Source organism: Typopeltis vanoorti, chromosome 2 (assembly GCF_054136105.1).
Source record: "Typopeltis vanoorti isolate ZY-2024b chromosome 2, IOZ_Tvanoo_1.0, whole genome shotgun sequence".
In the NCBI taxonomy this organism is placed as follows: Eukaryota; Metazoa; Arthropoda; class Arachnida; order Uropygi; family Thelyphonidae; genus Typopeltis; species Typopeltis vanoorti.
In genome coordinates, this window is record NC_143550.1 from 140,849,818 (window position 1) to 140,877,276 (window position 27,459).

Consider the following 27,459-nt stretch of genomic DNA (forward strand, 5'->3'; position numbering starts at 1 on the left):
TAGCAGACGATCTGATTGCGTTCGTACAGCAGAATTCCTCGCAAATCTGCAGGAACAGGTGTGTTGAAGAACCCTGGCATTGGAATTCGGGCTTTGTTCGTGGAGTTGCTAACTGTAGTCAAGCCCTGGATAACAAGGGTAGCCAATGGTAGGCCGTATGTATGGCAGCAGGATTCGGCCCCTTGCCACACCTCTGGGAAAAGTCAAAAATGGTTGTCTGAAAATTTCTACGACTTCACCAGTCCAAATGTTTGGCCTCCAAACTCCCCAGACCTTAACCCCATGGATTATTTTGTATGGGGCGCAGTTGAAAAAGACACCAATCGCACTTCCAGTAATACAAAAGCCCAGTTAATGGATAAAATTAAAACAGTTTTTGCGGCCCTTCCCAGGGAGACTGTAGCATCAGCTTGTTCGAGGTTCCGAAGCAGAATTGAAGCTGTGATCGATGCTAATGGTGGTTATTTTGAGTAAATCTTGTTGATAGTATTGTAATTAACTCTGCCTGTAATGTTTTTTTTGTCAATTCATTAAATTTAATAGATACAAAGAAGATTTTCTTTTTCCTTACGAAACTGTCAAATTTATCCCGAACACCCTGTATGTGGTTAAGCTCAGTAGTGAGGGCAGTTCCACTGGAATGAAGATTGTGGGCTCTCTTGGTAAGAGTTTTAATAATGCCATATTGTTGCGAGGGGTGGTGGTGGGAGAGTTTGTGAATGAATCTGCCTATGTGTGTGGGTTTTCTGTATACAGTGAAGGCAAGTGTATTATTAGGCAGATGTGTGACTAAGGTGTCTAGGAAGGGTAAACAATTGTTCTTTTCCTTTTCCATAGTAAACTGGATTCTTGGATGTAGGCTATTGAGATGACTGAGGAAGGAGTCTAACATGTCTGGGCCATGAGGCCAAATAGAGAACACATCATCTACATATCTTAGCCAAATAGAAGGTTTGAGTGGGGCTGAGTCTATGGTTCGTTTTTCAAAATCTTCCATATAGAAATTGGCAAGGGGGGGGGGGTGAGAGGGGGGAACCCATGGCAGTTCCCTCTATCTGCTTGTAGGTTTTGTTCTTCCAAGAGAAATACCCAGAGTTAATGGCAAAGGAAAAGAGATCTAAGATGTCAGAGGGAAAAACGTTTTCTAAGAGAGATGAGGTGTCAGTTAAGGGAATATTGGTAAACAAAGAGGAGATATCAAAGCTTACCAATATGTCTGCATTATTCAAAGTTAAATTTTCTGTGAGGGCTTTAAAGTGGGTCGAGTTTTTTATATAGGAAGTGGACCTTCCGGTGAGGGGGATCAAAGAGTTGGCTAGCTGTTTAGACAGTCTGTAGCAAGGTGCATTGGTGGCATCGTAAAATGAACATTATCCTCCGTGATGGCGCTACCTACATCCTGCTAGAACATGACCTTACAAAAACACAAGTTAAGAAATTAAAAATCTTACTTAAAAAAGTAACCTCCTGGCCCCCTGACATCATGAAAAAACTTATACCTTTCCGCTCCCATCCCCCCCGAATATACGGTTTACCAAAAATCCACAAACCCAATTCCCCACTCAGGCCTATAGTAGATGCCACCAATGCACCTTGCTACAGACTGTCTAAACAGCTGGCCAACTCTTTGACCCCCCCCCCTCACCGGAAGGTCCACTTCCCATATAAAAAACTCGACCCACTTTAAAGCCCTCACAGAAAATTTAACTTTGAATAATGCAGACATATTGGTAAGCTTTGATATCTCCTCTTTGTTTACCAATATTCCCTTAACTGACATCTTAGATCTCTTTTCCTTTGCCATTAACTCTGGGTATTTCTCTTGGAAGAACAAAATCTACAAGCAGATAGAGGGAACCACCATGGGTTTCCCCCCCTCACCCCCCCTTGCCAATTTCTATATGGAAGATTTTGAAAAACGAGCCATAGACTCAGCCCCACTCAAACCTTCTATCTGGCTAAGATATGTAGATGATGTGGTCTCTGTTTGGCCTCATGGCCCAGACACGTTAGACTCCTTCCTCAGTCATCTCAATAGCCTACATCCAAGAATCCAGTTTACTATGAAAAAGGAAAAGAACAATTGTTTACCCTTCCTAGACACCTTAGTCATACACCTGCCTAATAATACACTTGCCTTCACTGTATACAGAAAACCCACACACACAGGCAGATACACTCACAAACTCTCCCACAACCACCACCCCTGAGCCATAGACTCAGCCCCACTCAAACCTTCTATCTGGGTAAGATATGTAGATGATGTGGTCTCTATTTGGCCTCATGGCCCAGACATGTTAGACTTCTTCCTCAGTCATCTCAATAGCCTACATCCAAGAATCCAGTTTACTATGAAAAAGGAAAAGAACAATTGTTTACCCTTCCTAGACACCTTAGTCATACGCCTGCCTAATAATACACTTGCCTTCACTGTATACAGAAAACCCACACACACAGGCAGATACACTCACAAACTCTCCCACCACCACCCCTCGCAACAATATGGCATTATTAAAACTCTTACCAAGAGAGCCACAATCTTCGTTCCAGTGGAACCGCCCTCACTACTGAGCTTAACCACATTTAACCACATACATAGCACTTTCCTCTCCAATGGCTACAGCGAACACAGGATCAAAAAAATAATCAGTTCCTCCCCCATTCCCCGTCCTTCTCGTCAACAAGATTTTAAAAATGCCATCACCATACCCTACATTCGTGGCACATCCGAAAAAATAGCCAAGATACTAAAAAAGTACAACCTACACACAGCATATAAGCCCCACCGCAAACTTGCTACCCTTATCCGTTCTACGAAAGATCAGCTCCCTCCTCTCTCTCTGCCTGGAGTTTACAAAGTACCCTGTTCCTGTAAGCTGGCGTACTTTGGACAGACAGGCAGATCAGCATCCATCTGCCTGGAGGAACACAAGTCTTACATCTGTAAACGCAACTATGGCCATTCAGGCTTAGCTGACCATGTTTTGGACACCACCCACAGGGTATCATGGAAGAAAACCACCATGCTCCACCACAGCAAATTCAAGAAAGAGAGACTTTTCTTAGAAGCAGCAGCAGCTCTCAGGAACCAACCAAATCTTAATAAATACGGTTGCATTAAGCTTCCAAAGATTTGGGAAACACTCATCACCAGAGGGTGCTCCACCTAGATTAGGACTTTAGTATCACCCACGTGGTTGGGCTTAGTATTATTTTAACATTTGTGTGCATGTTACATTAATTGTTTCTGTAATCCCCGTAGATGTCCTAGTGACTAGGACGAAATATAGGAAGTATTAAATTCTATTTTAATTCTTTTTGAGTGTTGTAAAAAATCCATTAAGCCTCCAACATGATCTTTCTCTTAATGCAGCAAAATAATGTGTTACTTGTAAGGGGAAAAGTTCTCTTTCCCTCTGGAAGTACCATGTTAGCTTAAAATCCAATTTTTAATTTAGTCTGCCAGAACAAAGAATATCAAGTTTGGCATTAGCTTAAATTGTTTAGCAGATCACTGAACATACCAACTAACCACTGAAAATTATAAAAGAGAGATCTCATTGTTAAGGAACAGTATTAATTCTGATAATACAGTTGGAGGTATTCAGCTGAATTCTCCTTTTTGTAGAATGCCATAACAAATTTGATATGAACTTAGTTAAAAGAAGGAAAATAGAAAATATCAACTGTATTTGTTGAAACAGTTATGTTTCAGCTCTTTATTATTTTTAGTCAAAATGTCAAATAAGGAAATTGATAATAAAGCAAAACTGATGCTAGCTGGTTAAATACAATTTTATGGAATAAGAGTCAAAATAGCAAAGTAGCTGCCTACAAGACAGTGTTCAAATCAGTTTTAAAATATGGAGTTGAAAGTTATGTTAGAATCAAATTTAATCAAAGATTAGAGATTATAGATGTGAAAGTTCATAGGGAAATTTGGAGAGTTAACAGATGTTTTTAATAACAGAACCAAATTTAAAATGAACATAGACATAAAAAGAATTAGACATTATTAGTATTTGAGAATGTGAAAACCAATTTCAGTTTGTTATTTCACTTAAACAGAATGGAAGATGAAAGAATAGTAAAACAAATTTTGAAGTAAAAATGTCAAGCAAAGCATCCAGAGGAAGATCATCCTACACTGGTGCAGTTTAGTAATGCGTTAAACACAGAAATTTTAGACCAGATTTGAAGGCATGACCAGTGGAAGTGAATTGTTCTAGATTGGTTTCCTATCGCATGCACACACATACACATCCTGTGATGGGAAGAAAACTAGTAATGAAATCTTAATTATATGGGGCATATTATGTATGTCTTGAGTGTGATGGTAGGAAATATTTATTTAATCTTCATGGTCATGTGAAGTAGAAAGTTCTGACCATAGAATTCTTTTAACTTATTTTAGTGTAATAATTAGATCGTACTAAAATTTTATATAATATCTTCTATTAATTACCTAAGGTGTAAGTTTTCATGGTTGATCATTGTTTGGTATTACCAGAATATTCATTGTGCAGGCAATATGTGATTCAGCAGCACTAGTCATGCTTCATGTACTGCAGCCTTTCAGTTGTGTTTGTGATTATGCATTTCTTACTGATTTGCTAGAAATTTTGCTGTAGAATGATATCACTTCCAGGTGCAGAGGATTTCACTTTATGGTATTCACTAGTTGCATAGTCTTCCATTCTCAGATTTTATGGGTGATGGTTGTAATAGAATACATCACTCTGGTATTGATGGCTCTAGTGATTAAGGAGTGCTTGACTTGATGCTCTCACTGACATAAAGGCAGTCTTCATCTGCATAGTGCTTTGTATGAATTGAAGCATGCAATGGAAAGTATGTAGTTTTCTCATGATTTACATGCAGTCTGTTTATTGTTCTGATGGTGTTTTCAGTGCATTTGCAATATTCTAAACACACAACAATCATGATTGCAGTTCCCTAAAATGCTTGTTAGTCTCTCTGTCTGGTGTTTGTCTAAGATGAATATTCCAACAATATGTTGTCTCCCCTCCCCCACCCTTGTGTATTATGATCAGTGGCCTCCTGACATTATCTTGTGCTTGTTAGAGTAGATATCGTCTAGCTGGTTTCTCAATCTCATAAAATTGCCACCTCTTTATGAAACAGTTAACTTTCAGCTAAGAAAAGCCTTTATAAATGTTCTTTGTGTCCTGTACAGAATTCAAAGCAAAGTTTTTCCAGCTAAATTTGCATCATTACTGACTGAGCAACAGAGGCTCAACAGCTCTAGTGGTAATCAATTCTTAAAACTTCAAGATATTGGAAATATCATTTTCATCCACTTCACCAAGCAAGAGAGCTGACTTTTTCTCTGTAGAATAATAAATATACACTTTGTGATAGAAGCTAGACTGTTTAGAACTACTGATTCCAATTTTCTACAAAGTACCATGGAAAGTTTCTGAGAAACATGTTCTGTCGCTCTTGATATTTCCAGAACGTTTGATCTTAGACATTCAGGCTTGCTGAGCAAATTATAACCATTTGGTTTACTTGCCACTCTCTGTTAGCCAGCTTTCTCTCTTGCCATTCACTGCATGCATGGTGGATGGCTCCTTCTCTTGGAGTTTTGCTACCAGTGCAGGATTGCCTCATGCCTGTTCCATCACCATCCTCTTTATACTATGCATAAATGACCTACTCTCAATCATCACTAAATTCTATTTATAGCTTTTTGGATTTATAGCTTTCTGTGTAAAAATAAAATAAAAAATCCTTACCCCACCCAGTACTGATGCACTACAGATTTACAACCTTTTGTAGATGGACATTATGTAAATTTTTATTTAATTATTTTTTTAAAGTAGTGGTGATATTTCTGTGCTGAATATAATGACAGTATTTTTTCATTAAAAAATCTATTTCTAGACTCCAGAACATCAGAATTTTTTGTGTAATAATGGCATTGTTGATGCTATTGCTGCTCTTCTTTGTTCTCCAGTGTATAGGGTAAGCAAATTTTGTATTTATTTGAATGCTCATTTGATAATGTTTAGCAGTTTTATTGTTTATTTATTTATTTATTTTATTATTCATTTATTTATTTTTGCCAAGATAGGTACAGCTACCAAGTCTGCGTTGCTTGGCTCAGGTGTGCTACCAGAATAACAAAGTATCAGAAATAGTTTCAACATGTAAGAAATTTGGCATATTTGTATTTATTAGTTGCATATTAAAATCATTTAAAAATTATTACAAAATTTTATATATTTATTGAAAAAGAGAGAATGTGCCGGTTATTGATCGTCATCAAATTTCTGACATGTACCCTCAGGGGGTGTAGAGGATACTATAGTACTACATGAAAATGTAGTACTATCTGTCTTCTAAGGCACTTTTTACTTATTAGTCCACCTAGATCTTGTTCTTCCTCTGGGTCTTTTCCCTGCCATCCCTGCAAAAGAACACTTGTTTTGATAATTTTTCCTCTCCCATTCTGTTTAAGTGGCTGTACCACCTGAGATTAGCACTTCTAACACATTCCTGAATGCTAATAATGTCAAGGATTGGAGAAATGAGAAATATTTTCTTTATCTTTCTCAGATTTCTCCCATAATCTTTCTCAGAACTCTCATATCTGTGGTCTCCAGTCTTTGATCAAGTGTTTTATTTCTAACCCAGCTCTAAGATCCATAAGTTAAACTTAGTTTGAACACTGTCCTGTACATAGCTAATTTAGTGTTTTGACTAATTTCTCTCTTATTCGATATAAATTTATTCAGTTGACTTCCTACCTTACCAGCTTTGCTAATTCTGTTGTCTTTTTTGGCATAATTGCCATCTTCACTAAAAAGCTAGTTATTGAAAACATAGAATACAGAGACAAATGTAAGCAAGCTAAACACTGTGTAAAATTGGCTAAACAAAAAGTCATGGGAGGACATAGAAAATAAATATCAAGAAGGTGGTAAATTATTCTGGCGGTTGTTGAAGAAGCTTAGAAATGGAGGAAGGAGTGCTGTAAAAGGACTTAGAGATGATAAAGGTGACATGAAAACGGGAGAAAAAGATATCCTTGAAGTATGGAGTAATTACTTCGAAAAATTGCTAAATGAAACAAGCAGTGATAGCACAGTGGTAAAAAACACTCAACATGCATACAGTGAGGAATACATATCCATACTTGAAGTAGAAAAGAAATCAAATGCTTGAAAGGTGGAAAGGCAGCAGGAGTAGATGATATTCGACCAGAAATGCTGAAGTATGGTGGTATAAAAGTCTTACAGTGGCTGCACTGCATAGTTCAATAGGCCTGGACTGAGGGATGAATTCCTGATGATTGGAGTAGAGCTCTCATAGTACCCACATATAAAAATGGAAATAAAACTGAATGTGAGAATTAGAGGTATTTTCCTACTGAGTATGCCTGGTAAGATTTATGCAAGTATACTTGAGAAACGGTTGAGAAGAATTGTGGAAGAAAAGCTTGGTGAAGAACAAGCTGGATTCAGGCCAAATAGAGGCTGTCAGGATCAGATCTTCACTTTACGACAAATAGTTGAAAAATCATGGAAATATAACAAGATCTATATTTAAGTTTTGTCGATCTAGAAAATGCATATGACAAGGTGCCAAGGGAGATGCTATTCAATATGCTACAGTTATATGGTGTCAATGGGGCATTATATCAAGCAATACTTAGTCTTTATTTGAGTTGTAAGTCAGCTGTTAGAATTGAAGTACAGGAAGATAGTTTAATTTTAATGCTAAATCTGGTGTCAGACAAGGATATACATTATCCTCTATATTATTCATTATTTATGTGGATCACATTATGAAGGAAAGTGGTATTAAACCTGATATCAAAATTGGAGATGTTAATGTCAGCTCTTTGCTTTATGCGGATAATGTTATACTTCTAAATAAATCAGCTACAAGTCTGCAAGATTCCCTGACTAAATTGAATGACTGTTGTAATAGATATGATATGAAGGTCAGCAATAAAAAGACAAAGACAATGAAAATAGGCAGAATCGTTGAAAATATCAACTGCATTATGAATGGAAAACCTGTGGAACAAGTAAAACATTTCAGCTACTTAGGCACAATTTTTAGTGAAGATGGTAAATTAAATATGGACATAGACAACAGAATCAACAAAGCTGGTATGGTAGGAAGTCAATTGAATAAATTCATATGGAATTAATGAGAAATTAGTCAGAACAGTAAATTAGCTGTATACAAGACAGTGTTCAAACCAGTTTTAACTTATGGATCTGAGAGCTGGGTTAGAAGTAAAATACTTGACCAAAGACTAGAGATCGCAGATATGAGAGTCCTGAAAAAGATTAGAGGCGTGAACAGATGACATCAATGGCAATATCATATGAAAAACGAGGATATTAGGAAAGAACTTGACATTGTCAGCATCCAGGAATGTGTTAGCAGAGCTAATCTCAGATGGTATGGACACTTAAATAGAATGGGCGAGGAAAGATTAGCAAAACAAGTGTTCTCTGCCAGGCTGGCAAGAAAACGACCCAGAGGAAGACCAAAATATAGGTGAATTGATACGGTACAGTCTTAGACGAGAGAAATATAAGATCTGATAATGTTGGAGTCTTTACAAGTAAATTGACAAAGTTGACAAAGTATCAGGCTAATTTGGAGGAAAATTGTAGATAGGAAGTTAGTAATGATATAAATTTTTCATGTAGTACTATCATATCATGTACATCCCTTGAGGGTACATGGCAGGAATTTGATGATGATGAAGTTGGACTGGTTCCAGCTTGACTATCAGTATTCATAAATTATTTATAATTTCCAGTGGATTTCTTTGATTGGCCTGATTTTCCATTTAGAATGTACAAATTTCATACAATTATCTCAAAAAAAATGGAAAAATGCTTTCTTATAATATTTTTTACCTTTGTTTCTTTGTGTTGGATACACTGATCGTCTAATCAACACGATTACCCCCCCCCCCCCATTTCCACACACACACAGCCACTTATGCACCACACTACCAATAACAATGTAAATTGCATCTTAAGCCATGTGCAAACACAAAATAAATGAATGGGAATGACATTATGAGTAAGTTTGTTTCAATTCTTAAAATTAGGGTAAAAAAATGTAAGATGTGCAAGTAATAAAATGTCCACGAACTTCTTGAGAAAATTATTAGGGAATTTAACCAGCCAAATATATTCCAGCATACCTAGATATATTTGAGTGGTTAAGCCAAAAAAAAGTTTCTACCTCATATGCAGTTCAATAGAGGATACAAGTGAAGGCCAAAGTGGATTAAGTAATGAATACTACTGCTGGTTTTATTATTATTATTAAGTGAGACCTCCAGGAAGTCAATGAATAATCAAGGGATGCCACATATTACTTTCACCAGCTGTCATACCTGTTCTTGTATTCATTCACACTACTTGCCCACACAACATCGAATGGCAATCCATTCCAATCACTCATCACTATGAGAGAAAAATCTAGACCTCCATCCCTTTTTATGAATGCATTCATACTCAACAACTTCCAAGGATGTCCTCTCATTCTTTCTCCACCCTCCATAAAATGAAAAATTCTATCTGTTGGTATCTTGTATAATCCTTTCAGAAAGGTTGTAGGTCTCAATTATATCACTCCTCTTTTTCCTATTTACTACTGTCTGCATTCTACAAATTCTCATTCTATCTTGATAATTGGTATTCCACATTTTTATCATTTATATCATTTTTAACACTTTCCTTTGCATTCTCTCTACTTTATCAGAATCACCACGGAAGCCAGGAGACCAGACTTACAATAGTTCAAGTAAAGTCTTATTAAGGCCTTTTAAAGAAGCAAAATTACTTCCTTATCCTACATGTCAAGGCTGTTTCAGCATTGCAGTTATCCTCTGAGTTGTATTTGCAATCTTTGTTCCCTGAACTTCATCTTCTTCCAAGACTGATCAGTTTCTTCTAGCATAATCCCACCAATATAATATTGACATTGTATATCTCATCACACCAAAGTGCAGGATTTTACATTTGCTAACATTGAACTGATAGCCATTTTCACATGTCCACGGTTCCAGCGTGTTCAAATCATTTTGCAAATGCTGTATATCGGCCACATTCTTGATTACCCTTCCTATCTTTGCATCATCAGCAAATAGCTGTATGTCTCCTGATAAATCCTTCCTAAAGTCATTAATGTACAGATTGAATAACAGTGGACCAAGGATTGATCCTTGTGGTACACCACTGGTTACTTCAAATCTTTGAGACTCTCTCTCTCTCATTATCCCTATGTATGGCTTTTTGATATCTGTCAGTCATCTATCTTCTTATGCAAGCCAATATTTTATAATCCAATCCCATGTTCTCCAGTTTACAGCAGTTGTCCATGCTGTAATCTGTCAAAAGCCATAGCAAAATCTAAAAGTATTATGGTATATCCATTCTCCTTGTCTAATTCAATGGTAACATTATTATAGAATGTGAGCAAGTTGCTCAAACATAACCTTCCCTTAGTAAACCCATGTTCATTGCAAAGTAGAGATTCTCTTTCAACCCATTTCTGAATGCAAGCCCTAACCAACTTTTCATGATCTTTGCACCATGCTTGTGCAATGGGATTACCATACATTCTTTCTACTCCTGTGGAATCATCCCTATTCTGAGACTCAAATGATTCAAAGGAATAGCCAGTTCAGCTGAACACTTGGACATCCTATCACTCCCTATTACTGAGTTCTTATTCAGTTTGTGCAACAGCTCTAATACCTCCTCATACACCTGAGTTTGTTCATCTTGTAAAGAGGTAGCAGTGAATGCAATGTTGCATACACCAGGTTGATAGCATTTAGCAAAATGACCACTCATTAGTTGTACAGTCTCTTCTGATTCAGTCACCTGCATACCTTCTGCATTCAGTAGAGTTATTCTTTCAAATTCATTCTTTCTTTTACCTTGAAGCAATAGAATTATTTTGGGTTGTCTTTAGCTTGTAGAGCCAGCTTCTTTTCATGCTCAGACTTAGCTTTCCATACGACAGTTGACTCCTCTGGCCTGCTCCTTATAATTTTCATAACTTACATCATCCTTATGCACACGATATTCCTTCCACATAATCTTTTTCCTATGAATCTCGTTATTCTTTATACTCTATGGAAACATTCTGATATTACATCATTTAAGAAGTTTTTAAATAAACACTTCCCATGCACTGTTGATATCCTTCCCATTCGATAACTAATACCATAGCACAAAACCCAGCATGCTCTTCAGTTGGTCTCAATTTCCTGCTTTGTAATTCAGCCCAACCTTTTTCTGAATGGAACATTCATAAACTTACTCACTTTGCAAGTGAGTACTATATGATCACTCTCCCCAACCAGAGGCAATATAGTTAAACCCCCATCTGACACTATAATCTAACACTAATGCTGCTTGAGGAAGTTACAACAACTTAATAAAATCAGTTTCATTCTTCTCGTGAGATTTTACTGCTATCCAATGTGTTCAGATAATTAGTCTCCCGTTCTGATTACTCATTTCTTTCCCATCATCTTTATTTGTTGATGCATTTATTCATCACTGGCAACCGATCCACTAAGTTTGTAACAACATCTGGCTATGTATTTGATCTTGTTAGACTCCACCTCACACCAGATGCCTTCAAACTCTCTCTTACATGAAAAACTATTACTAGTATTGTAGTCATAGGTCTCAACTCTAACTGCATTAAAGTCATCCAATACCATCAGCAGTACCCCTCCACCCTACTCTCCTATCCTTCCTAAAAATACTGTACTCTTTACACTTGATACTAGTAGTGTATCTGCCTCTGATAGACAGATCTCACTAATGCTTACAATTTGACATCCCAACATCCTTACCAAGGCAAAAAACTACTTCTCTGTTTCTTATACTCCTAGAGTTCATGTATGGACATAAGTTATCTACATGCTTTTTTGTATACTCTTCTCTGTAGTTTGTGTGGCACAGTTGCAAAAATTGTAGATCTCTGTTCTTATCTAGTTCCTTACTTACACAGATATTCTTGCACATACTTGATAGGTCCAAACCTGACAAACACAAAATCTTTTTCTGCTCATAACCATTTCCATGATAATACCCATTTTTATTGTTAACACAGTTACATAGCTTTGTTGCTCTTATACGCACAGATTTTTACCATCATTTCCTCTCATCGTAATTTAGCTTCTCTGTCTTTCTGTGTTATAGTTTTTTTCAGAATCCTGTACCAAACACATATTCAAGTGTAGGCTGTCCCTCTTATACAGGTCCATTCCTTCTAAGCAGTCTATGTATCAAATTATTTGCCATCTTAGCCTTTCTTCTTAATTCATTTTTATCATATCTAGGTAATATACTTATGATTTTTCCTTTCTCACTGGTTCACTCTTGCTTCTTCCAACAATTCTTTCATACCTTCTCTCATACTGAACTTATTGCTAATTAAGTCATTGGTACCTAAATTATGATGTCTACTTTTCTTTTTTGTTTTTCAATTGCATGTGCCCTATTTTTAATTTTGATTCTGGGAAAACTTGAAGTTATAACCTGCTCATCAATGGACTATTTTATGATAGAGTTGGCATACCAAATAATATCCTAATTTTTACAATCAACTTTACGTAACTAATTTTCATTACTCATTAACTTACCTGATTCTAAGGCTTTGGTGTTTTTCATTTTGCAGCTTAATTTCTTATCCTTCCTATGCTCCTTTAAACACCACGCACTCAATATTCTGTAATTCCCATGTTTTCTGTGTAATAATCTACTTTAACCTTGTGATTTTTGAGGTTAAATCATTTTCAATATCTTCTTTAACATGACAAGCTTTCTTATTTGTGACTACACTATTCTTGTTAGGTGCATTTTTTGCATCATTTTACAGCTATATTTAAGTTTATAATGTTCTCATCAAAAATATGCTACAAAGCACTAAATGTCATAAAATTACTAAAATATGCACCAATATACTATAAAACACTAATTTTCTAATGAAAAAACACAATGAAACAAATAAAAATCTCCAATTTTACGAGTACTAAATACACTGACTACTCACAATGTAGCCTCGAACCCCAAATGTATCATTTTTATACATATTGACTTTGCACATGCAATCTGTATATGAACTTTAAGACATTGTTTGAACTGATTTTAAGTGATATTGCTTATGCTTTCTTCATTTTAGCTAGCTTTGGTGGAAAATCTGTTCCAGATATTCTTATAGGATTAATGGCAAGAGATAAAACTACAGAGATGCAGCTGGCTGCAGCTAAATGGTAAGGTTAAAAAAAAATCTGTGAAATGAATAAAGCAATTTGAAAAATCATTTCAAGCATGTGATTCATTGTGATAAGATTAATACCATGGATTTAGCATGTAAGCAGCTTTCAAAGTACAAATAGAAATACTTAACTAGTGATTCTGGTCATGATTTTTATCTGAGTAGTAATAGATGCCTAACATTACTAATTTGTGAACACCACATTGCCTATTGGAGTACTGTAATTGCATGAAAATGATCACATTTAATCTTTATAACATGATTCCAGGTTTATCTGCCCTTAGCTTTCTTATAGTTTTAATTTTCTATGTATAGATAACTTTCTTGGATGGAGATATTATAAAAGAAAGTAAATTATCATTAACAGAGTACAATTTGAAATATATCAGTCTGGTGGAACTAATTAAACAGCTAATGAGTAATCCTAAGAAAAAGTTTTCATTAGCAAAAAATAATATTTATTGAATTGAAAATAATTCACTAATTATTATTTTATTTATTTTTATACATAATATTGTAATATGAACTGGCAGTTCATATTACAATATTACCACACCAACAATGTTATAAATTGTCGCCCTGATGTTCAGTTTATCTGAACAAAAATCTTAACTGTAATTACCAGTAAAGTAATTTATTTTTATTAGTATATTGCATAATTATTGTTCACATTACACGACTAATCATAATGAGTAAAGCAAATATATGAACAAGTGGCTTTCAAAGGATGATTCTTCACTCATACACAAGAAAAATATAATTTGTTCACTCTAACTTTGCTTTAAAAATATTGAAAAATGCATTGATAGCTTCTTTCATTGTTCTAAATGGGCTACTTCCTCTCTGTTTGCATCAAAGTTATTGAAATCTTATTTCGAGAAATAACATGATAAGCGTGCTTTTATTTTCTGAGATATATCTAAAAAAGAGGTGCCAGATATTATTGATAGTTTACCACAGTTAAATACTGTCTAGTTTTCCATTCACATTTCTCATCCAAATTGATCTGTTATTTGTCATTTCTCTGACTTAATCAGCTCATACATTTCAATTTTCTTTAGCCCTCCTTCACTGCATTAAACCTACCTCCATTTGCCAGCCTGGTTGCCCAAGTGGATTATTACATCTCAGCTCCAACCATCAGAATAAATGGGTTGGAATTCCACTTTGGCATGGTTGTTTGTGAAAGTCTTTAAATGGTAAATGACTTTTTTGCTCACCATGAAATCACGATTCTGCTTATTTGAAGCCTTAAATGGCTTAAAAAAATGTTCACGTTTGTCTAGATTTGAGTTCCTAGGTTGTCTAACTTGAAAAAGTTAGACAACCTAACTTTTTTTGGCTGTTAAAGTACTAAATGTATGATAGGTGTCAATCTTACATAGATGGAATTCACATGGGAACAAACTTATATCCTGGCCTTTTATCAAGCCAGTTTTGCTCCAAAACTGAGGAAGCAAAGATGCTACTGCTATTATTACATTTGAACTTTGTGTTTAGTGACAAATATTTTTGGATTCTACTGTTCCATCTACTGGCCTGATTGGCTGAGTTTAGTATCTCTCTGTGATAAATGTAAGCAGTAATTTCCATTAAAATATTTCTGAATGTTTTCAGCTTTTCTTGAATAATTTTACAAATTAGAACTTGGAAACCAATGGGCCCTGACTATATTGGATTATATATTCTAACTAGAACTTACTTCTCAGGTTGATAAAATAAATGCAATCCCAGTATTCCTTGGACAAACCTACACAATCAGCAGTCGTATTCAGAAAAAACAACATTAGGATCACATTCATTTGACATTCTGAAAAGTCTGACTTAGGAACATAATTCCAGAATAATCATAAGAAGTCATTAGTAAAATACAAGGAAAGCTATAGTACTCTTATCCCAGATCAAATCTATATAGAAATAACTATATATATGATCCAGTTTTGGGAAACCATTATATTTGAACATTTCAAATTTTTTTGTAATATTTTAACCTAAGAGGTTAAAATTCTTATTGGCTTAAACCAAAATTTCAAATGATGGTACAACATGACAGAATTCATGCAAGCTGGGGCATCGCCCTGTTAAACAAGCTCTCCCTCCCCATTGTTTTTGCAAGGGAACTAAGGCAAACAGCGAAACGTCAGCTACTGGAACAAATCCTAAAACTTACCCCAACTCAACATCATCAGAGTTCAGGATTGGTACTATCAACATAATACAGCATATCAACATAATTTCTTTGCCTTAAGAAGCCTGAAGGCAAAGAAATGGAGCTAGCTGAGGAATTGGATAAGTATCAGATCCAGATCGACATAATATCGGTGACTGAAACAAAAAAGACAAAAACTGGTGAGATCTTTCTGAACAGTAAATACAAAGTGTTATATTCAGGCAACGACAATCAAGGAAAAGGAGGAGTAGCCCATAGTATTCAACACTAAATACGAGGCTGATCTTCTTAAATGGCAGGCAGTCTCAAGTAGAGTGATGTGGACAGATATGAGAATGGGGAACTGGACAATGAGACTTATTTGTGCCTATGGTCCCACAGAAGGTTCTAGTAAGGTAGAAGTGGAGGAATTTTTTGAGGCTTTAGAGAAAGCAACTGACACAATGAAAAAGGAAAATTTAGTCCTTGTTGGGGATCTAAATAGCAGAGTAGGAAATGATTGTGAGACATACAAAAATGTTTTGGGAAAATTTGGAGAAAAGAGCAAAAGCTAATAATAATGGCAAATACCTGTTGGATTTCTGCTCAGGACATGGACTGGTTATTACTAACACCATGTTCCAACATAAAAATGTGCACATATTCACATAGAGAGAGAGAGAAGAGGCAAGAAATAAGAAAAGTCACATTGACTATGTTATTGTTGATAGTGATGTTTTTCCACTGGTGCAGGACAGCAGAGTGTACAGAGGATTTGCAATCGGAAGTGATCACCATTTAGTCTTTAACAGGATAAAACCGGATATTAAACCTGATATCAAAATTGGAGATGTTAATGTGAGCTGTTTTGCTTTATGCAGATGATGTTATACTTCTAAATAAATCTGCTACAAGTCTGCAAGATTTCCTGACTCAATTGAATAACTGTTGTAGTAGATATGTTATGAAGGTCAGCATTAAAAAGACAAAGATAATGAAAGCAGGCAGAAACATTGAAAATATCAACTGCATTGTGAATGGAGGACCTGTGGAACAAGTAAAACATTTCAGCTACTTAGGTACTATTTTTAGTGAAGATGGTAAGTTAAATATGGAAATAGACAACAGAATCAACAAAGCTGGTATGGTGGGAAGTCAACTGAATAAATTTATATGTAATAAGAGAGAAATTAGCCAAAACACTAAATTAGTTTTATACAAGACAGTGTTTAAACCAATTTTAACTTTTGGATCTAAGAGCTGGGTTAGAAGTGAAGCACTTGACCAAAGACTAGAGACCGCAGATATGAGCATCCTGAGAAAGATTAGGGGCAAATATTGCATCAATGGCAATATCATATTAAAAACAAGGATATTAGGAAAGAACTTGATATTGTCAGCATCCAGGAATGCATTAGCAGAGCTAATCTCAGATGGTATGGTCACTTAAGTAGAATGGGAGAAAAAAGATTAGCAAAAAAAAGTGTTCTCTACCAGGTTGGAAGGAAAAAGACCCAGAGGAAGACCAAGATATAGGTGGATTGATACAGTAAAAAGTGCCTTAGAAGACAGAAATATAAGACCTGATAATATTGGAGTCTTGACATTTAACAGATTGATTTGGAGGAAAATTGTAGATAGGAAGTTAATAATGATATAAATTGTTCATGTAGTACTATCATATCCTGTGTACACCTTGAGGAAATATATATCTGGAATTTGACGATGATGATGAGGTTTTAACCTATGGCTGTAATAACTTATGTTTGAGTGCATAATATGACTAGAATGTGTGAAAAAAGGATGTATACATTTCTGTTCATTTGAACCTATGTCATTACGTTACTAGATACAGGACTGAAATATTGATTAGTGAATATGATTTGTTTTATGTATTGTTCTGTCTATTAAAATTGAGTTAGCAACCTCAAGTTGAAGGATACATATTCTGATTGTCTGTATTCTGTGGTCTGGCATTTCATAATAGCAAATTTTTACCAGTCATAAATGGGGGAGCGATCAAAAAAGTGCACAGTTCTGATGTGGGTATCTGCTGTACTGAAATTACTTCTTTCTTAATTCATTTTTAAATTGTACTTATATAAAAGTCATTTAAAATTGTGTAAATTAGATTAATAGAAATGATATTATTTTCAGTATGACTTTCTTATGCCGAGCTGGTGCTCTAACTGCAGAAGATTCAAGGATTGTGTTTAAGGTAATCATGTCTTTCTGTATATCTATAGTAGATTTGTTTGAAACCACAGACATACGTGATGTTTCCATGACATCAAGTGCTGCTTACATGTTAAAGTGACTACTTTAAGCATATGTTTAATTTTCAGTAGATAAGATATCACATTGCAGTGGTAAGATGTGCAGTATTACTTTATTTTCTGTGTCCAACTGATCCAACGTTTTTTTTTTTTTTTGGGGGGGGGGGGACTATTTTTACACCTTATCATTTTTGAACATCTTAACATAATCCAATAAAGGATAGTGCATATAATCTTCTTCTTCTTCTGCAGCTTCTCCCACTTAAGTGGGGTCACTGTTTATTATGAGTCTCCTCCACACCTTCCTGTCTTGGGCTGTCACCACATCCAAGTTCTTCATCTTCAAGTCCTCTTCTACCAGCTCCCTCCATCTCTTCTTTGGCCGCCCACGCTTCCGCCTTCCTTGCACATCCATCTGCATGACCCTTCTTCCCACATATTCGTCCTCCCTCCTCATCACATGACCAAACCATCTCAACCTTCCCTCCTGTATTTTCGCTCCTAAGTTCGTAACTTTCACTGTTCCCCTGACATAGTCATTTCTCAGATGATCCTTTCTGGTCACACCGCACATCCACCTAAGCATTCTCATCTCTGCTACTTCCATCCTGCTGATGTTGTTTTTCCTCAGGGCCACAGTTTCTATAGCATATGTCATAGCTGGCCTCACTACTGTCCTATAAATTTTGCCTTTCAGATTGATCGGCACCCTCTTATCACATAACACTCCAGCCATCTCCCTCCAGTTCCTCCAACCTGCTTGTATCCTGCATCCCACTTCCTTCTCACCTCCTCCATCTTCTTCCATTGTCGAACCTAAGTATCTAAAGTCTCTCACCTTCCTGATGACATTTCCTTCCAGCTCCAGGTCTGTCTCCTGGCCACCGCCCACTGCGCAACACATATACTCTGTCTTACTTCTGCTCAGTCTCATACCTCTCTCTTCCAATACTTTTCTCCATCTTTCCAGTTTAGTTTCCGCTTCTTCTTTTGTATCTACACACAGCAAGATGTCATCTGCATACAACATTGTCCAAGGCGCATCTTCTCTTACCTCCTCTGTTACCACCTCCATCACAATATTAAACAGAAACGGACTTAATGCTGACCCTTGATGAAAGCCAACTGTTACTTGAAAACTTTCTGTCTGTCCCAAACAGGTCCGAACACTTGTCTTCACATTTCTGTACATTTCCTGCACCAACCTGACATATTTCTCCGGCACCTTCTTCTCCCTCAGACACCTCCAGACTTCTTGCCTTGGCACTCTATCGTATGCTTTCTCCAGATCAATAAATACCAGATGTAGCTCCCTTTGTTTCTCTCGATATTTTTCCATCATCTGTCGTAACCCAAAGATAGCATCTGTTGTTGATCTACCAGGCATGAAGCCAAATTGTTCCTTTGCAATCTCCACCTCCTCCCTCAATCTACCATCAAGAACCCTTTCTAGGATCTTCATTGTGTGGGACATCAACTTTATTCCTCTGTAATTTTTACAGTCTTGTGCATCCCCTTTTCCCTTGTAGATGGGAACAAGAGTACTCTCCCTCCATTCTTCGGGTATATTTTCCTGTTGGCAAACTTTCATGAACAGGTCCCACAGCAGGTCAATTCCCTCTTCCCCCAGTGCCTTCCATGCCTCCACTGGAATTCTGTCGGGGCCCACCGCTTTTCCATTCCTCATCCTCTTCATGGCCTCCGTCACTTCCATTCTACTGATGTTCTGCACCTTCCCCTCAGAAGGCTGCCCATCTCCTCTGTGAGTCCTTGCATTTTCCTCATTCAGAAGTCCCTCAAAGTATATTTTCCATCTGTTTCTTATGTCCACATCCCTCCATAATAATCTTCCTTCAGCATCTTTGATCTGCCTCACATGTAAGATGTCCTTAGCTGCTTTATTTCTACATTTCGCTAGTTGGTAAATTTTTCTCTGTCCTTCCTTTGTTTCTAATTGATCATACAGATCTTGATATGCCATGGCCTTCGCCTGTGCCACAACTCTCTTGGCTTCTTGCTTTCTCTCTTTGTACACCTCTCTGTCCTCTTCCACTCTTGACTCATCCCACTTCTGCTTTGCCTTCCTCTTAGCTGTCACTGCCACTTGTACATCATTATTCCACCACCAACCCTCCTTCTGCTCTCTAATCTTTCCAGATGTCTCACCAAGCACCTCGATTGCACAGCTCAGGATTACTTTTGAATTATGTTTCCACCAATCTTGTACACTTTCCAGTCCATCCGAAATCCTCTCTAACACTCTCTCCCTAAAACGATTCCTCACACTCTCTTCTTTTAAGCGAAACCACTTAATTGTCTTCATCCCATGGCAACCAGAAGTTCTTATCTTCGATCTTAATTTAAAGTCTGCGCACAGCAGTCGGTGTTGTTGTGCTACTTGATCTATTGGAATTACCTTACAATTTGTCACAACCTTAAGATGTTTTCTTCTAGTCAAAATGTAGTCAATTTGTGAGCTGTTGTTACCACTTCTAAATGTTATCAAATGTTCTTCCCTCTTGGAAGAACATTTGATATATATATTTGATATAGTGCATATAATACATGTCATAATCAAATTTTTGGCAGGTAGTAAGCATCCAAATCCTGATATGTTCTCGCTAAACCCCAACTGGCATCCTCTACAACTATAACTCAGTAAACTTTCCATGTTACATATGTATGATGAATTCTGTAAGATGAGCAGAACATGTGCTTTTCTCAGAACTGATATCTCATGCCAGTGGTTCAGCAGGGCATGACAAATATGCACCCACTTGAAGAATATACCAGCTGATAAGCAGCAACAGATTAGACAAAATAGAATATTTTGACCTAGTAAAACAAATAATATGAAGTTAAAGTATTATGCAAGCATCTGAATCTTGATGATATTCTTAAATAAATTGAATCATATAAGGATGGATTTCCGTTTTTCTTCCAACTGATATCGATAATAGCAGTCGTTCCTACTTTCAAAGTATCCTGAGAAAGTGATTTTAGTGCGAATGTAATAAAATCTAAGAATATAACCAGACTTCAATTTTCCAGCTTAGAAAATCTTCGGATGATATCCTGTAATGGACCATCGGTTTATTCATTTGAACCAGAATTTTCATTTGATAAGTGGTATTTTTCTCGAAGTACACTGCTGGGAAAGAAGTCAATGGACACCATAGTGTGAGGAACAAACAGTCGTTGCACCCACTTTAATAAGATGTAGGACCTCTTTTCACTGCAATGACTGCAGAAATCCTATGGGGCATACTTTACACAGTATATGATAGTGATCAGTGGGAATTTTGAACCATTCTTCCTGTAAGTATCTAATGAGGTCCTGACTTGTTGTAGAGCAGACGCCCCTTGACCTCACCCGATGATCCAGTTCATCAAAGAGATGTTCAATAGGGTTGTGATTAGGGCTCTATGTAGGCCAGTCAAGTATCCTGATTTTGATGTCCACAGGCCACGCAATTGCAGCAGCAGCAGCCTTATGGCATAGTGCATTGTCTTGCTGAAAGAGACAGGTGTTGGTTCCATATAAATGCTACAAAGTAGGAATCATCACATTGTCCAGAATGTTCAGATACTTTTTGGAGTTCAGTGTTCATGGCACCACAAATAGAGGTCCAAGGCCAAACCAGGAAAAAATAGGATCATACCGCCACCTCCAAATTTCAAAGTTGGGGTTACGCACTCTGGTAAGAGATGCTTGCCTGCCATATGCCACACATCTACTCAGTAGAGGGTGTAGAATGATTTGCTACTTCATAGCACAGCTTTCCAAGTTTCTGCATCCCACTGTACATGCTCTTTGCACCACTGAAGATGATGCTACATGTTGGTTCAGGTAATGTGAGGCTTGCATATTGCTGTCCTACTGTGGAAACCCACATTGTAAATCTCAGTTCTGAATGTTTTTGTGCAGATTCATGTCAGTGCTTGGAACTCTGCATTCAGTGTGTTAGCTGACAGATGACGGTCTTTACATATTATCCTTCGTAGTAGACTACATTCACATTCGGTGAGTGTGGTGGGTAGCACTTTCAGTTGACTTGAGATGGCCCAATTTGTCAACAATTTTCTGAACAGATAGGCCTGCGACATGGCATCCTATCACAATGCCTCTTTCAAACTCCATCAGTTCCCAGAGTTGCACTGACTTGAGAGCATCACATTCCTTCAATTTATACTGGCTGCAAATACATGACTTGTTACATGCCACAATGCACCTTCCCCATGGTGTGTCCAATGATTTTTTTTTCCAAGCAGTGCAAGCATTGTATGAAGGGCCATTCGAGTAGCAAAAACTAATACAATAAATTATATTTTCCAAAAAATTTATGTTTTATTGTTATTCCTATTATTATTTATTTTTTCTTCTTCAGTTATTATTTATTTAGCGTTTGATGATATAACGGCCGCAAGGCCCCTTTTATGGGGGGGGGGGTAAGGCACCATCTCAATCCCCCAAAATTTTATCTGGGCTTGGAACTGGGCACAGCTGACGAATCAGACCTATGACTGGGGCTTAAGTATTTCTGACTGTAAACTATGTGTGTTCACAGGGCCGGTTTGCCTGCTTGCGGGAAGAAAAACCCTGATGTCGATATAGTTTGAGATATTCGTAGACTAAATGAACTTGACTGAGTTTGGTGATATTTTCCCTTTAAGATTTACATATTAGAAATGGTTTATCTCTGCTTCAATTGATTCTCCATGATACAGTACATGAATACAGCAACACTAATCACTTTATGGAACTCCTATCAACTTATTGGAACATGTAATTAAAAAAAAAAAAAAAATTGGGGAGGTCTTTGGCAAGTACATTTTTTGTGTGGGAAATAAAGTTTTGCATAGTATATCAAACCTTAGTTATCAGACTTGTAATCTCCTATATATAATCTGCTTCAGCTCAAGATTAACTTGCCTTCGTTTGCTGCTTTTACTGCCCTGAATAATTCTGACTGACTCCCTTTCTCTACTTTCACAGACCAAACTGGAGGAGAAGCCAAAATGTTTTCTGTCAGTTACTAATCTAATACAAATCATTCACATAATAGATAATCTTCATTATTGTTCCAATAACCTGGTCCTTTTCTTAATCATCTCCCTCCAAATCCACTGATGACATTAGGTTACCTCAAAAAACTTAAATTCCTTGAAAATATCTAAAGCAACCACATGAGTGTCTTCACACTTTGTAGAATAAGTGTGGCAGAATCCATATTAGTTATCACTAATTAACTGATGGATTTTCTGGCAGTGTAAAAGCTGGTTGTTGACCTCCATCACTTTTGGAAGTATTAAGTTGAGGATAGATGGGAGGATAGTTTGGTGGCTGACTTTTAATTCCCCTTTTTTATGAACAAGCTTTTAGCTTGTTTCCATTTGTTGGGTAAATGCCAGATGAATACAACAGTTTGTAGAGATGATATAGGTTAGGTGTTAATTCTTGAGTACAAGTTTTTAGCATAAATATAGGGATACTATCTGAACCAGGAAATTTATTAGTATCAGAATTACTGAGGATATTTCCAATGTCTGCAAATTTTCAAATCTGAATATATTTATACAGTACAGTATAGATATAAGATTAATATGTAAATATTAATAATTAAAAACATTAACATTTGCAACTGATAAGAATCAGACTTTCATAAATTTTAGGTAAGGAAACAGTCATTCCATTTTAAGTTAAGATGACAAGTTTGACTATGCACTCAAATATAATATGACAGTAATGTACAAGATGGATTCAAGGACAGAGGAGGCACACATTATTGGCTCAACTGCCATTAATTGTCTTAATGATGTTTATAATTTGTATATGTTTTTGAGTAACTCTCTTTCTTATACTGTTTATATACATAATAATATTAGGTTATAAAGCAAACATCACACACAAATGTTGATGAATGACATGGAAAGGAGACAAGAATACCATGTTCCAACATAATATGCAGAAATTCACACAAGACCTAAGAAGTCTTGCTTGACTGTATTATTGTCGATAGTGATAAAATTTTTAGATACTTGTGACAGAGAAAAAAAAAGATCTTTGAAGACACATAGACACAAGCAATTTATTAATTATGCATTCATATCTTTCAATCTAAAATTTGCAGATCATTTTCTGCAGAATGATAAAGGTAGAATACCATCATTGGATTTCTAAAGAATATGACCTGTACACCAGTATAGTTAAAAGGTTAATACATAAATATTAATAATTAAAAACATTAATGTTTGCAATCGATAAGAATTAGACTTTCACAAATTTTAGTACATATCAAGTATTGATATGTACTTTACTCCTGACAGCGTTCATCTTGATATTTTCTACAATTATTCTGTCAGTATATATTTAACAATCTTTGAAAGTAAGTAATTGCCCCAGACATCCAGAATATATTCACATTTTATGTCGCACCTGACTTACTTAGGTTTTCTCTGTATTCTCTCAGGATGCCTGCTGACTTACTTACTTATTAGCAACTTGCAATATAATTTCTTCTTCTTCATGGTCAGTTATGAAAGTATTGTTTTATATTGCTTAAACTGCATAACTGAATGATTGGAATAGAAGTCTTATTACAATCTATTAAGGGGGGGGATAAATATTAAATCTGAGAATTGCAGAGGAATTGCTGAGTATTTCAAGTAAGATTTACACAAGCATATTTGAGAAAACGGAAGAGAAACTGGGTGGTGTGTGTGTGTGGGGGGGGAAAGCTTGGTTCAATCCAAATAGGGATTTGCCAGGATCAGATTTTTACTTGAAATAAATAGTTGAGAAATTATGGGAATATAACAAAGGATTTCATTTAAGTCTTGTAGCTTTCTGAAAACGGCACATAAGATCAAGAGAAGAAATACTAGTTATATAGGCTAAATATAACAGAGTAATTTATATATCCAATACTTAAAAAGTAAGCAAGCAGTTAAAATTGAAGATGGTTTGATGTAAAATCAGTTGCAGGATAAGAATGTATGCTGCCTACACTGTTATTTCATCTATATGGATCAACCTACGAAGGAAAGCAGCATTAAACCTAATATCAAAATTGGGGATATTCAACTTTGTCTCTACCTTATGCAGATAGTTCTTGTACTCCTAATTAAATACAGTACAAGTCTTCAAGATTCTTTAACTGTGAGGACATACATTGAAACAAGGTTACTGGCAGGAAGGAAATGGGGTTTATAATTTACAAACTTAGAGATTAGTACTTGAAACAGGATGTGATGGTTGAGACTCAGAGTGAGTGCTGGTTCTGATCATAAGATCAGAAAATAAGAATATTGAGGTTAATTTTAAAAACTTTATAGGTTTATCTCATACAACCATAAACCTATAGGTTATATGATGGGATTAATTTGCTATTGATGATATTTTTGGAAAAATATTTTTTTTTTATTGGGATCAATTTCTAATTTAGATTTAGGCTTCAATAATATTCTTTCTTAGGGAAATTTTAAATGAAATCGACAAGAATCCATTTCATTTAGAGATTGTAGCTGGTTAGATTTATAACCAGAATAAATCCACTGTATTTGTTGATATTGAGAGTCAAGGAAGGTTTGAATGTTCGTAAATTTATTTAATTTCTTATTAGGACATCGTCATCATCATCAAATTCCTGATATATACCCTCAAGGTGTACAGGATATGATAGTACTACATGAAAAATTACATCATTACTAACTTCCTATCTACAATTTTCCTCCAAATCAGTCTGTTACCTGTCAGGACTCCAACATTATCAGATCTTATATTTCTATCTTCTAAGGCACTTTGTACTGTATCAAACCACCTATATCTTGGTCTTCCTCTGGATCTTTTACCTACCAACCTGGCAGAGAACACTCTTGTTTTGCTAATCTTTCCTCTCCCATTCTGTTTAAGTGACCATACCACCTGAGATTAACTCTGCTAACGCATTCCTGGATGCTGACAATGTCAAGTTCTTTCCTAATATCCTCATTATTAATATGATATTGCCTTTGATGCCATCTGTTCATGCCTCTAATCTTTCTCAGGACTCTCATATCTCTAGTCTTTGGTCAAGTGTTTTACTTCTGACCCAACTCTCAGATCCATAAGTTAAAACTGGTTTGAACACTGTCTTGTATACAGCTAATTTAGTGTTCCAACTAATTTCTCTCTTATTCCATATGAATTTATTCAATTGACTTCCTACCGTACTGGCTTTGTTGATTCTGTTGTTTATTTCTATATTTAATTTACCATCTTCAGTAAAAATCGTGCCTAAGTAGCTGAAATGTTTTAGTTGTTCTATAGGTTCTCCATTCACAATACAGTTAATATTTTCAATGTTTCTGCCTATTTTCATTGTCTTTGTCTTGTTATTGCTGACCTTCATACCATATCTAATACAACTGTTATTCATTTAGTCGGGGAATCTTGCAGACTTGTAGCGGATTTATTTAGAAGTATAACATCATCCGAATAAAGCAAAGAGCTAACATTAACATCTCCAATTTTGATGTCAGGTTTAATACCACTTTCCTTCATAATGTGATCCATATAGATAATGAATAACAGAGGGGTTAATGTACACTAGTCTGACACCAGACAAGTGTACATTAACATTAAACCACTTTCCTGTACTTCCTTCATTTCTAACTGCTGACTTACAACTCAAATAAAGACTAAGTATAGCTTGATATAATACCCCGTTCACACCATATAACTGTAGTGTTTTGAATAGCTTCTCTCTTGGCACCTTGTCATAAGCTTTTTCCAGATCTACAAAACTTAAATACAGATCTTTGTTATATTCCCATGATTTCTCAACTATCTGTCATAAAGTGAAAATCTATTCCAGACAGCCTCTATTTGGCCTGAATCCAGCTTGTTCTTCACCAAGCTTCTTTTCAACAATCCTTCTCAATCTTTTCTCAACTATATTTGTATATATCTTACCAGGAATACTCAGTACAGTAAGGATGCTCAGACCACGGGCCGCTGTGGCCCTCTGTTGATTTGCTGGCGGCCCACCTCACCGTGTATCATTTTTACTTTAACAAGTTACATGATAGGTAATTTTTAAAAATGGTACATGCACAAAGCAAAGTAGCTATGACGTCATGATTGCCTCTCTACTTATGATAATCGGTTAGTAATAATGTTAACAAATTTTATAATTCGTCTATTTGTCATATGAGTATTTTGTTTTCGTAGGTGCAGTTGCTATAATTAATTATCACCCCTAGGAAACGGTAAAAAATAAATTCTACAATGGATAAAGCAGGGTCAAGTAGGAAATGCTAACAGGATGAAAAACGGCAGTTTCAGGATAGCTGGACTGAAAAATATGATTTTGTGCAGTCGTTTAATAATATCGTGTGCTTGATTTGCAAAAGTGCTTTAGCCATAGCAAAAGAATACAATATAAGGAGACACTGTGAAAGTCTGCATTCTACATTTTCAAATCTACCCGAAGAACTACGTAAACAAAAGATTTCATTTTTGAAACGAGAATTGACAGGTCAGCAAGTGATGTTTACAAAACCTATTCAAGATTCAGAAATCCCAACAGAAATAAGTTTTGAAATATCTCGCCTTATAGCAAAAAGGTGCCGACCATTTACAGATGGAGATTTCGTTAAAGATTGCCTTGAGATAGCTGCTAAAAAAATTTGTCCTGAATCAGCCAAAAATGTTGAGAAAATTCAGTTAAACAGGATGACTGTGCAAAG

General features: G+C 36.0%; 1 protein-coding gene across 3 annotated transcripts in view; it reads left to right on the top strand.

The window, feature by feature from the left end:
- Nucleotides 1–27,459, top strand: part of LOC150109475 (armadillo repeat-containing protein 8-like) — a 235,349-nt gene that overhangs the window by 92,432 nt on the left and 115,458 nt on the right. For all 3 annotated transcript variants that reach the window (XM_090408488.1, XM_090408504.1, XM_090408496.1), the window contains exons 6-9: nt 5,908–5,988; nt 6,098–6,173; nt 13,210–13,300; nt 17,612–17,672. In XM_090408488.1, the coding sequence (XP_090264614.1) occupies nt 5,908–5,988; nt 6,098–6,173; nt 13,210–13,300; nt 17,612–17,672 (309 nt within the window). The remainder of the gene's footprint in view (nt 1–5,907; nt 5,989–6,097; nt 6,174–13,209; nt 13,301–17,611; nt 17,673–27,459) is intronic.